The 13,340-nt window shown below is 38.8% G+C and overlaps 1 protein-coding gene and 1 pseudogene across 1 annotated transcript in view; one reads left to right on the forward strand and one right to left on the reverse strand.

Moving 5' to 3' along the window:
• LOC109717644 lies at positions 1-4,788 on the reverse strand (annotated as a pseudogene).
• The window catches only part of LOC109715935 (DNA polymerase alpha catalytic subunit), an 18,865-nt gene continuing 9,708 nt past the window's right edge, over positions 4,184-13,340 (forward strand). The window contains exons 1-4 of the mRNA XM_020241201.1: positions 4,184-4,280; positions 10,923-12,289; positions 12,900-13,070; positions 13,163-13,246. Of these exons, the coding sequence (XP_020096790.1) occupies positions 4,184-4,280; positions 10,923-12,289; positions 12,900-13,070; positions 13,163-13,246 (1,719 nt within the window). The remainder of the gene's footprint in view (positions 4,281-10,922; positions 12,290-12,899; positions 13,071-13,162; positions 13,247-13,340) is intronic.

Raw genomic sequence — 13,340 nt, forward strand, 5'->3', positions numbered from 1 at the left:
AAGAAAACAAAAAAGAATCAAGAACTGTAATTCAGTTACTCGGCAAACTAAGATATCCAGTATGCTTAATCAACATAACTCAAAGCAATAAACATTTTAACTATACAGGAATCACTATTACAAAAAATATAGATGGAGCAAGCTATGCGGATCCTAAACGATAGGGTAAGATATAACGAATGGACGCATAGCCAGAATTCTACAAAATTTATGTAATATGAACCAACTTCGAACCTGAATATACAACAGCGACCGAATCGTATTAATAGGCCCTTTACACCGACCTGCTCGTGGACTTGTGTAGAAAAGTGGCTTTAAGTATTAAAAGCTCATCCTGTTGAGATTGCCGAAGCTATTACTTACTCTTTCCATCTCGACGGCCTGTTGACATGAGTGCTGCTCTCATATCCGCTGCTGTCGCCAGAATCATTCACTTGTTTCTCTAACAATCTTGTTTTCTCGAGCGGACTATCTCGATATGTTCGCCCACCTCGACGATCCTGAAATTAGTTGAATTTTTTGTTATGAATACAATAAAATAGCTCGAGTAATTTTAGATGTTAATCCCTATGAGGGAAGGAGGAAGGCACAACCACTACCATTTAGAAAAAGAAAAAGCGAAACGAGAGAGATTTAGTTTTTGGGTTCGCTTTGTGATTGATAAAAGGAGACTATTATTTGATTATTTGCCAGAGAGTAAGATTCGAAGTAATGATTCGCCATAAAATTGCACTGAGACCACATATAGATTCTTAAAGACTAAAAAAAGGGCCTTTACAATACAATTCAAAAGCAAAGTTCAATTGCAAAAGCTATAGATGTTGGAGTACGAAATGAAGTAAAGCTGCCTTAAAATCCTCAAACTCTAAAGAATCATACTTAAATTATTATTCTGCAATAAAGCAGCAAAAAGAGAAATTAAAATAAGTCACTTAGCAGTCATGCTAGCTCAGAAGGGCTCTAAATGTTAAAGTGGTAGTTTCAAAAAAGATGTAGATAAGTACGGAGAATACTATCTATGAGAAAGAATAAATGAGGTAACATATGTTTGGCATGTCTTCTGTGTCAGCTTCTCTACTCTAAAAAGCAAAGCTTCTATAAACCACATTTGGCTCTGAGCGTGGAGCACATGGGCAGATGCTCCAATCTGAAGCTTTTTTGTGGCATAAGCCGTAAAACAAGTTGTTGCTGCTTCTTTGAACAGCTCTAGTCAAGGAAGATTTATTAGGAAGTTCATGTCAAGCCAAACTGGCCCTAATACATAAAATTTGGCACACCAAGCATGCAAAAGAAACCAAAGAAGAAGTTAATTAAATTTGAGCACATGCTAGTGTACTTACATCTCTATAAGGAAAATCATCAACTTCAAGCATGTGAATCACATGCCCCATCTTTGGTCTCTTATGTGAATCGGGATCGACACATCTTAATGCCACTAAAAGGGCCCTTTTCAATGCCCTGGAAGTAGGTTTCTCCAGCAATTTAGGATCCAAAACCCCTTCAGAGTTCCTATTACTCACCATCGTCTTGAGCCACTCAACCAAATTAACCTGAATTTTTTTCTCCAATGTAGCTTGATTAGTACATTGCTAAGTAGTAATAAAGAATTAACTTATATAAGTAAATTGTTAAATTATGCGAAACAATTGTTATTCCCCAAAAGTTAAAGCTACCAGAGAACAGTGTTTTTAATATTTATATTCCGATCAACACTTCACCTTACGCCTGAGCTCGAGACTTCTTGATACGCCGAATTGTAGAATTAAATTAAATGGGAGGAAATTAAACAAAGCTAGGAGCCTGACGAGACTTAACCTCAGGGCCTCTTGCTCTGATACCATGTAAAATTATGTAGAACAACCGTTCTTCTCCAAAAGCTTAACTTATGGAAGAACAGTATTTTTTATATTTTATCATCAACATAAATAAATACTAACCTCTCCAGGAGGTCTGCTGTAGTCAACTGGGTTTCGGCCGGATAAAATTTCCATTATAAGAATTCCAAAGCTGTATACATCGCTCCTCTCATTTAACATCCCAGTGCTAGCGTATTCTGGGGCTACATAACTATTAAAGCAAAAAACACCAAATTCCCATTAGTAATTTTTAAAAATTTCTAATAAAGTACAAAGTTTTCCTCGGTTTAAATTAAAGCTGACCCAAATGTGCCCATCACGCGCGTAGTTATGTAGCTCCTCTCAGACCCTAAGAGCTTTGCGAGACCAAAATCCGAGACCTTTGGGTTCCATTGCTTATCGAGCAGTATATTGCTCGATTTAATGTCGCGATGAACTACTTTGGGTTCAAGTCCCTCATGCAAGTACATCAACCTAGATTACATTCGAGATCGTACAACAGTGACTTATAGAAAAAACAGTGATTTGGAAATTTACAGAAAAAATTTACAGTAATACCCTTTAGCTGTTCCGAGAATAATGTTCATTCGGATATCCCATGTTAGAGGACTGCGAGGTCCAACATCCCCATGAAGCCATTGTTCTAAGTTCCCATTATCAACATATTCATAAACTAGTATCCTAGAAGAAATATAACAAAATAGTTATACTTCGCAATAATTCATCTGCAATGTTTCAAATTAGAGTAGAATTTAGTCCTGATTAAATGAAAAAAAAAAAAGACAAATACCTGTGAGCACCTTCTGCGCAGTAACCGAGCAACCTAACCAAATGCTTATGCCGAACACGCCCAATTGCTTCTACTTCGACCTTGAATTCCCTCTCAGCTTGGCCCCTAAAAGCACCAACTCATCACTCTCATGCAAAGGAACATGATTCACCAAATCAAGAACCCCAAATCCCACTCAAAAGAAAAAGGAATTAAATAAATAATCACTAGCTAAACTATACATTACCACACAAAACAACTATCTTAAGTAACAATTCTACAAAAATATAGCTCAAATTGCATCAGATGCATCAAACTTACTCCTAGTTAAAGTTCATGGAAACACAAAGAAGCAAATTAACATTGTACCTAAACGACAATGATCCCTCCAAACAATATAAATTTTATTATATAAAAGATCGATTTAGTAAGAAACAGGCATAAGAATGTATATATATTAACACTCCCGCCCACATGCGGGCACGTGGAACCTCACAGAATGATGTGAAAGGAGTTAACGATCGATCTAGTAGGCAACTAGCAGAGGAATATATATTAACAAATTTAATACTCTCTAGTCTCTACAGCAATTCACATCTCAGAGGCAAATGATCGAACAGTAAATGTACAAACCAAAAAAAGGGCCATTGAAGTTGTTACCTGTTGTTGAGCAAATTTTTCACAGCAACCTGAGTCCCATCCTCCAAAACCCCGTGGTAAACAATCCCATACCCGCCCTCGCCGATCACGTTCTCGTCGGCGAAGAACCCGGTCGCCACCTCGAGCTCCCGGAGCGTGTACCAATGCCCCCACCCCAGATGCGACACCTCCGGCGCCGCCATCGCCACCTGCTCCCCGCTCGACGCGGCGGCGCCGGCGCCGGCGCCGGTGCCGCCGCCGCGGTCGGGGTAGGTGATCCGGTGATCCTTTCCGAGCTCGATGTGGATCCTGTGCTGCGCGAGCAAACCCTCCTCCTCGTGGAGCAAAGCGCGGCGCTCGGCCGAGGCGGAGGAGGGGTCGGCGGGCTCCGCCGCCGCGGGGGGCGGCGGCGGCGGGGGCGGCGGAGGGGGAGGGGTTTGGGTTTGGGTTTGGGCGGGGGCGGGGGGGTCGAAGCGGATCTCTTGGATCTCCTTGGAGACGGCGGGGATGTTAGGGTTNNGGGGAGGGGGAGGGGGAGGGGGAGGGGGCGCGCTTGGAGGCGAGCCAGAGGGAGATGAGGAAGAGGAGGAGGACGAACGCGGCGCCGACGCAGATCCCGACGACGACCCACATGTGTAGTCCGAAGATGACGGTGCGCTTCGAGAGCTCGTCGTTGAGGAACGGCGAGCTGTACCCCGACATCCCCGCTTCTTCTGCTTCTAGAAGCTTCTCCTTCTAGAAGCTTCTCCTTCTACCGCTTCTGCTTCTGCTTCTGCTTCTGCTTCTGAGGAGAGAGGGTGGTGGGAATTGAAGCAGAGGAAGAGGAATGTGTGATGTGTTTGTGTTGTGGGTGTGCGTAAAGGTGTGGAGTTTGGGAGAGTAGTGATATGGGTGTGTTGAGGCAAACAAAGATGGGGAAATGGTGCTTGTTCAAGTTCTATCACATGGATATTTCACAACGGGGCAATTTGGAACTAATGAGCAGGTGCTAGATAGTGTTGGAGTGAAAGCTCCAGGTGCTGTTACTTTGAGTAGAGAGAGAGAGAGAGAGAGAGATGGGTGTTCAAGAAAAAGCCTTTTGAGGAGGGGGGGTATGGGAGATGGTGATGTCAATTACTACAAGGGTATTTCACAAGAGGCAATTTTGGCATGAATGAGTGGAGGACACTGGTGAAAGCTCCAGGTGTTGTTGTTTGAGCATAAGAGAAGAGAAAGAGAGATATAGATCAAAGATGGAATCTTAAGACAAAAATAGTTGGGAGTTTTTCAGATCATGTAAATTTAAGTGGGTGGAAGTGTGGAGGAGGTGAGGTGGAGATTGGATATTTTTCTATTGGAATTTAATAGCAATGTCAGATTAGAGAAAGATAGGTGGAGAATTTTTATTTTTTTATTTTTTTTTGCATTTATGTGTTGGAAGGTGGCAGGGAATGGCTTATTATTAGCAAATTTAGCAATTAAAAAACTGATTACAATATCTCAACTAAATATAAAACATTATGATGAGGATCTTAATATTGTGGAGAACTAAGAAGAGGAGGAAACCATGATTTATGGTGGAGCTCTTTGAGGATGGAATCAAAAGAAAAAGAGAACACAAGGATAAAAAACTATTTGCATGCACCCAGTGTATCTGTTCTCATGTACATAGTAACATAGAGCATCCAAGTTTTGATGATTAAGATTTAAGAACAATATTATTATGCTTACAAGTAATTCTACATAGTTTTAAAAAACTTAATTAATTTGCTGGATTTTATTTCTACATATAAATTTTAAATTTTAATTTTAAAAAATTTTTAACAAAATTTAGGAATGATGTGTATGGTGAACCAGGTGCATGAAACAATTTCCAATAACACAAGAGACAGGAGAAGGGAAGAGGGTACTGCATGAAGGATGCAGCTGTCATTGATGGGACCTTTGGAATAATTAGAAGCCTCCAAGATTGGGGGTTTATAGCATAGTATAGTGACATAGGTTTATTTTAGATTCATTCTTAGGCATGGATTTGGATCTATTTGACTAATTCCTCTTGGTTGGTAAGCCCAATAATGATACTTCAAGGTTAATTTACACTTTTGGTCCTCAAACTATGGAGCGTCCGACACTTTAGTTCTTAAATTTTAATTTATTATAATTTTTAAATTTTTTTAAAAAATTATTATAATTAAATTTTATAATCTAACTTGTATGATTAAATATTTATATATTATTAATATAAAAATTATGTAGCAATATTGTCATTGATGATTACGTTATACTGATTGAGATGCCATATCATTTTCATATAATCATTATGTTTATATTTAGCCAACTAAATTGAGTTACTATCTAATGAAAAATGGTTCTTGTACATCCAAAAAGGATTGTATATCTTACACTCTCTATTATAGGATTGATAAAAATTCAAATAATTTTTAGTAAAAATAATTAATATGACATGTAAAGTATAAATGATCTTGAAAATTAGAATAGAATAAGTGTAAGATATACATCCCATTTTAAAATATATCTGTATTATTGATCCTATTTAATACACCCTTGGTCTGAGTGTATATTTTACGTTTCATTCATTCAATAATTCTTACTTTTTAACTTGTCTTATCATCATTATTATTACTACTCCTACTAAAAATAAAAAAGGATTTTATGGAGATCCCCTCAACTAAAGGTTGTTTTGAAACTATCCAATTCAAATTTAACTTTCATTTTTTAGAATCAAATAATTGTTGTGGAATAAATTATAAATTTTATCACACTAATCAATAAGTTTACCAATTTTACTAATTTTAATTATTTTTGGTGGATAAAATTGGAATTTCTAACCACTAGCAACTAATAATAGCATTAAATTTAATAAAATTGCTAATAAAAATGACGAAAATAACTTGATTGAAAAAAAAAAATTAAAAGTTAAAACCTCATTTGGTATTATCATCGTTATTATTCTATTTTTCTAAACATAATTTTTATATAAAATAATGTAAAAAGAATTGTGGATTGCTTGCATTTCTTACATTCAAACTATTTGTTTAATAGTAAAAAATAAAAATTTAAAGGTAATTTTTTTTTTACTTTTTAGAATTTTGTCGATAAATATTCATCTATCACTTTGTTGGAGTGCATTACAAACTAGTTAATTATAAAAATAATAAGAAAAATTATTTTACTAATATATTAAAATATATATATATATATAGTGTTTAAAAACTAATAAAAATAAAAAACATTGATTCCAAATAAGGCTTAAGAGAGTAAATTATAACAGTTAAAGTTGAGGGGGCTTCTTCAAAATTGAGTATAGTTGAGGGGTTCTCCATACATTCTCACAACAATGATATTATAGTAAAAATAATTAAGAATAATTAAGAAATTGACCCCCAAACACCCATTGTCAGTAGTGTTAGATGCCATGCACTAAGTTAAAGTATAGTGAGAAAATTTAGGTGTAATCAATGTTCTACTCACTGATGTTGACCACAGAAGATGTGGGAATCCCCACAAATCCATTCATACAAGAATAATATAATATTATTAGAATAATTTTTTATCTTTCACGCATAAAAAATTTACTAATTTTTTTATCCCATATAAAATAAATAAATAAATAAATAATGTAAATATCTTTGAGAGAGTGTAATTTTTGTTTAAAGAATATAACTTTCATCTTGAAAGATGCAATTTATATCTTAAATAGTGCAATTTATGTGCATAATAGTATAATATTTTTTTAAAATAGTGTAATTTTATCTTAAAACTATAATTTTATATTTTTCTTCCTTCTTCTCTGATTTTCTTCATTATTCTTTAATTTTTGGCATTTGGTTTTTTTTTTTGTTTTAAACAAACAAAAGTGCTCCGATATCACTGAGGCCGCGCTCGTCGCCGCCCTCTCGGTTAGGCGGGTAGGCCGGGTGGCCCCTCCCTTGCCAGCAAGTTCTCTGCGCCGAGAAGCGCTTCCTCTTTGTTGTCGGCGGCGGTGATGTGGACGGCAAGTTTCCAGAAGTGATTTTAGTGGGCACAAAATCTACCGCAGTAGAGGTGGAAGGCGAAAGCGAAGGCAGAGGAAGATAACGCATTACCGTCCTCGTTACCATCGCGAAGGACCACGGAGGCGGTAGAGGAGTATCGGAGAGAAAAAAAGAAAGTAGTAGTGCGGCCTCGGCAGGGTTGGAGGCGAGAGGACGAGAGGTGCAGGCGCAGTGTAGTAACCCTGGAATTCAGCATTTGAGACTTATCGACAGCTCTGAAGAATGTTGGGACAAGTCCGAGTACTGTTTGCGTGAAATAGACGCAAACTGGACTCAGCGGGACGCGAGAGCAGAGAGTTAGCATTGCAATCTGCAAATTGCAGATTTCCAGCAATTGGTACCAGTACCACACAGGGGCGTATCGGTACCCAGTGCATTTTTCTGCGCAGACTACTCTCGGGTTGCCCATTCTGCTACAGCGTACCGGTACAACATTGGACTGGTACCAGTACTCCAGGGTAGGTGAGGGGTTGTTTGGTCTTTTGGCTACCTCGTTGTTTTCACCCTCTCTCCTACTCCTTCATATACATGTAGAGAGACTGAGGGAAGGTTTTGCATGTTCTCTCCTTCTTTCTCTCTCTAGTTCTTGAGCCGTACGTGGAGGAGGCCTCGGGTGGAGTCAGAGCGACGTCGACGTTGCGCCGCGGTGCCGTTCGAGCGTGCGTTCGTCGTGATAGCGCCGTTAGGAGGCCGGGCGAGCGTGTGGTTCTGCTTCTATCGACTTCTTGCCGGATTTAGAATAGCTTTCGAGGTGGGTCAAAGTGATGCGTACCGGATTTCGCGGATTTTCCTCATAATTCTATATGTTGACAGCATGTGTTTTTAGCTTCGTTTAGCATATTGTTTAGCTCGATTCTTAGATTTGCATGTTATTGATCGTGAATTGGAGCTTAGAATACTATCTAAATTATACATGTTGGACTTAATTTTGACTTAGGAAAAAACTGGCGTTTCTATACTGTCATATGTTAAAACTACCAGATTTAGCTCTAAGAGCCGTAATTTATTTGTATCGCCGCAGTTTGTAGACGGTAGATACCCAGAATAGTGTAGAATATATTTACGCTCGTGCTGAAGTGCCGAGTGTATTTTTACAGCAGTGTTTAGGCTGTTCCGGATTGTCGGGTACCGTTGGGGTTGACGGTAGACCCAGATTGCTGTTTTTGCATCAGATTGTGCCGAGGGCACGTGAGTTCAGTTGTTAGACTCTGTTTACTTGACTATAGCCTGTGAGAGCCTGATTGAGCTCGACAGAGACACGTTTGAATACTCGGTTGGGTAGCGCCCACGAGTGCCACTCCGGAGTCGGGCCTTGTGCTTTTGCGTTGGTGTCGTTTTGTCCTGGTTGAACTTGCTCTCCACTGATGACCGGTTTGGTGTCAATTAGTGTAGCTTCGACAGACGGGACGGGTGTGTTCACAGTCCCTAATGAGATTCGATCAGGATTTACATTTTCTACAGATTGTTGTGTTAGAGCATGATAGTAAGTGGCATTTAGCTGTAGATTTGTTCTAGCTTTTCTTACTATCCCTGCTTACTTCTGTAAACTTAGTGGGTGAGCCGTTGAGGTCGGTAGCGGTACCCACTAAGGACTACTTCTTTTTGCAGTAGTTCTCACACCCAGTTGTTGAAACCTTTTGCAGAGCCATCTTCTTCGGCTGCTACTGCTGCTGAGTCTGATCGTGGAAAGGGCGTGGCGAGTTAGAGCCCTTCCTGACGAGTTGTAGAGCTAGAGAAGCACCAGCTACATATAGTTGTAGTTTTTGGGTTATTATACATACTGATGCTTGTATCTCGCTGGAGCGAGTATTTTGTTTACCTGGATGTAATGTATGTATAGTGAATCTCTAATGTTTATATATGTTTTTATTTCGACAGGTCTATATTACTAGTTGTAGTGTTGTGTGATTACAAGTACAAGTACAGCTATCGCTTCGTATACAGGAAAAATTTCTTTGTATACGGCGGATTTGTCGGCGTGCCCGGAGAAAACGAGTAATCCGGGGCGTGATACGCGGTTGAAGGCGAGAGTGCGTAGGGCAGAGGCGAGGCGAGGCGGGTAGCCTCCACCTCCGCTGCCCTCCGGATAAAAAAAAAACGAGATAAAAAAAAAAGAGAAAAAGGAATGAGGTAGTTTGGTCAGTTTTTAATCTACAATATTTATTTGACAACAAAAAGCAGAAATTATAAGGGTTTTTTTGTTTCTATGATTTTAAACAATTTTATTTTGAATCAAATGTGCCCTAAATATATTAATTGGTGTTTGAAAAATAATAAAATAACAACAAAACCGCAAATAACTACTCATATACTTGTAGATTACGCGTCAATTTTATACCTCAGTCATCTAAAAATTATTATATTTGAACTTAGTTTAGGAACTTTTTTAATATTAAAAATCCAAAACTATTTTGTGACCTCAAATACGGGAGAGATGTAAGATTTATATCTATATAAATGAAAATCGACTAATACGGGATAAAGTACACTTTTGGTCCTCAAACTATGACGCGCTTGACACTATATCCCTAAAAACTTTAATTTGTCATAATTTTTAGTTTACATTTTTTAAATTATAATAGTTAAGTCTCACGGGTTAATTTTAATGGCTAAATATTAACAAATTATTAATATAAAAATGGTATAATATCTATGGGTTAATTGCATATAGCTCCTTGTAAACATATCGAAAAGTAATTCAAGGGCGGAGCCATTGAGGTGCCCCCCAATTTTTTAAAATTACATAAAAGTCCTTTAGAATAAAAATTAAAATATTATAAATTTTAATTTTAGGGGGCCAAATTAATTTTTTTTAATAAAATCTATGTCTTAAAATTTTTTTTCGAATTTCACTATTACAGTTTTGTTCCTCTTTGAGCATATTGTCGTTATTTTTGCTAGTAATAACTAATTAGTGAATCCGATAAATTTTTTTCTTATTATTCGAGGTCGAATTTTTTTCCTATCAAATCTAAATCTTGACCCTTCTGAATCTTTATTTCTGGCTTCGTCCCCGAAGTAATTATATGTATATAAAGTTCAACTTTTTATTTTTGTCCCTTTAAAATTTTTACCGTTTTCAAATATACCTGTGCTGTTAAAATCCGTTAGCAAAATATAATCAACCATAAGTAAAATACTTGACCCTGATTAGTGAATGAATTAAATTGACATTTTTATCCCTCTTATATTATTGGGTAAAATACTTTTTTTGGAAGGATCTTTGTTTTTAATCCTAACAATTGAGTTTTTGAAAGAATATATTTATAAGGATAAAAATATCATTTTACTTAATTGCTATTAAAAAATAAACAGTATTCTAACGGTAACAAACTAGAGGAGCAAATACGAATATCACTTAACTTTTGTAGGGATAAAAATAAAAAAATTAAACTTTGTAGGAATATATTTACTATTCGATATGATTATAGGGGACTGTATGAAATTAACCCTAATATTTAAATTATTATCTTGTCTTCATTTTTCATTACTATTATTTTAATAACTTTTTAATATTTAGTCAATTAAATTAAATTATAAGTTGATTATAATAATTTAGAAAGTACAAGTTATAATGTAAATTAATATTTAAGAATTATATTGTAGACAGTGTGATAGTTTAAGGAACCAAAGTGTGGTCCAAGTTCAAAACCCTAGCTTCGCGTTCCTTCTCCTTTTGGCGCCAAACCTTCCCGCCCATTAATAAGTTTCACGAACCGGGGTTTTTCGCCCCCAAATCCCCAATTGCTCAATCGAGCTCGATATCGAGAGAGAGAGAGAGAGAGAGAGAGAATGGCGGAGTCTACAAGCGCCGCCGCTGGGCGGAGGCGGCGGCGCGCTCCGCCGCTCTGGAGCGTCTCAGGGCCCTCCGCCGCCGTTCCGATCTCTCCGGCGACGCCGCCGCCTCCGCCGCCGCCCCCCTCCAGGCGAAGATGGAGGCCCCGATCTACGACACTGTCGCCGAGGAGGACTACGCCGCCCTCGTCGCTCGCCGCCGCGCCGACGCCCAAGGCTTCATCGTCGACGACGATGGGCTCGGCTACGCCGACGAGGGCCAGGAGGAGGACTGGTCCCACCCCAGCCTCCCCCTCTCCTCCGACGAGGATGGCGGCGACGGCATGTCGGACGCTGACGCAGACGATCACCGCAACAGGCGGCGGCGGCGAAAGCCGTCGTCCTCCGCTGCCAAGGACCCCGCGGCGGCGGCGGCAGCGGCTAAGAAGCACCCGCCATCGTCGCTCTCGGCGGCGGCCGCGATGATGGGGAAGCAGCGCCTCTCTGCGATGTTCACCTCGTCCGTGTTCAAGAAGAGCGATCGGGGGAAGGGAGGGCCGGCTGCATCGTCGGCAGATAGCATCGTGGATGACGTCATTGCAGAATTTGCCCCTGATGAGAACGATCGGGAGGAGCGGCGGCGGCGATCTCTTGCCCACCATGGGGTTCGGAGCTTGATGGTGCTACCTCCCCTGTCGGAGATTCGGATTAAGAGTGAGGTTCCGCCTTTTACCCCCACAGATCATGCTATTACTGTTGGAAACCCTAATTCAGATGTGAATGGAGTTGAATTGGAGAATGGTTTCCACGGAAATGGTGATTTCGGTCAAGGAGATGATCCAATTACCGAAATTAAAGAAGAGAAAGCTGCGGATCCTCAGATTGAATCAAGCAACAAGGGTTTAGATGAGGTAAAATCTGATGAAAATGGAGAATTAAGGGCCGAAGAGGGGAAGATTGGGAAGGGGCACTCTCTTAATGCAAAGATTAAGGTGGAAGCAGATAAAAATGTGGCAAGTGCTACAGATGGTTGGAAGGCGATATGTGGCGAAGAGGATAACGCCCAAAGTGATGGACAGGTGATTGAATTGAATGCCAATGCCGATGAGAACTCAGAGTTTATACTGGATTCTGATGGATCACTACCTTTCTATATAATTGATGCATATGAGGAGGCATTTGGGGCTAATCCTGGTACTCTCTATTTATTTGGAAAGGTTATGATTCTTTCCTCCCCTATCCTTGTATTATCTTAAATCATGCTTATGGCAGTTGAGTGTTAATTTTACGAAGCTGACATACAAGTGGCAGCTTTAATCCTGTGCAATGGCAGAAACGCACAACAAGGACATATAATCACCTCTTATGTAAATCCTTTAAAATTAAAGCTAAAAAAAGATAACCTAAATAACTATAAAAGTACAGTGGGTAATAAAAGTATAGAAAATTTGATAACTTCAATATGTTAAGCACCAATGTTTATTGTTATGGGGTGGTCCCACAAGTTCATCGGTGACCAGTTTTTGTATGCTAGGAATTAGTATAAATGATCAATACTTGATTTCTGGATAAAAATTAAGACGTCTGAATTTAATCTTGTACAGAATTAGATATCATTGGATGCATGAATATAAAGATGAAATAGATGTTGGATTAATCTAAATGTTTGTAAATTGGCTAGTGCAAATGTAAAATGAACAAAATTACAGACTCTAATTATAGGTAAGAAAGAAGTAGATCCATTCTCAATTCTACTTTGTAAATTGGTTATGCTTGGAAATGACAATAGCTTATTCATCTGATTTGAGAAGTTTTTCCAACTGTCAGGTGAAAGCAGGCAGTGCATATCAAAGTTGCTGTGTAGTCGTGAAGAATATGCAAAGATGTGTCTATGCTATCCCAAAAGGTAGTGTATTCCCAAGCAATGCTATCTCAGAGATTGAAAGGAGCGCCACAGATGCTCATAATTCAACAGCATCATTTCGGGCAAATCTGCAAGTACGCTTAAAATTCTCTAGGGCACTCTCTAAGTATCCTGCTTCATTTTTATGATGCGCATGAAGTCTTATGCATTTTATACCCTTTTCTAGGAGATGGCATCAAGATTAAAGAATGAGATAGCAAATAGATTGTCGGATTTCAATGCATCCACTTTTGTCATGACGCCAGTTAAGGTTTGTAAGACTCTGTGCTTACTACTTGATCAAAGGCTATGGCACTTCTATCATTTAATTACTCTTGTTTGCTTTTACATTGATTTTTTTTTTT

This window comes from Ananas comosus, linkage group 1 (genome assembly GCF_001540865.1).
Source record: "Ananas comosus cultivar F153 linkage group 1, ASM154086v1, whole genome shotgun sequence".
NCBI lineage: Eukaryota > Viridiplantae > Streptophyta > Magnoliopsida > Poales > Bromeliaceae > Ananas > Ananas comosus.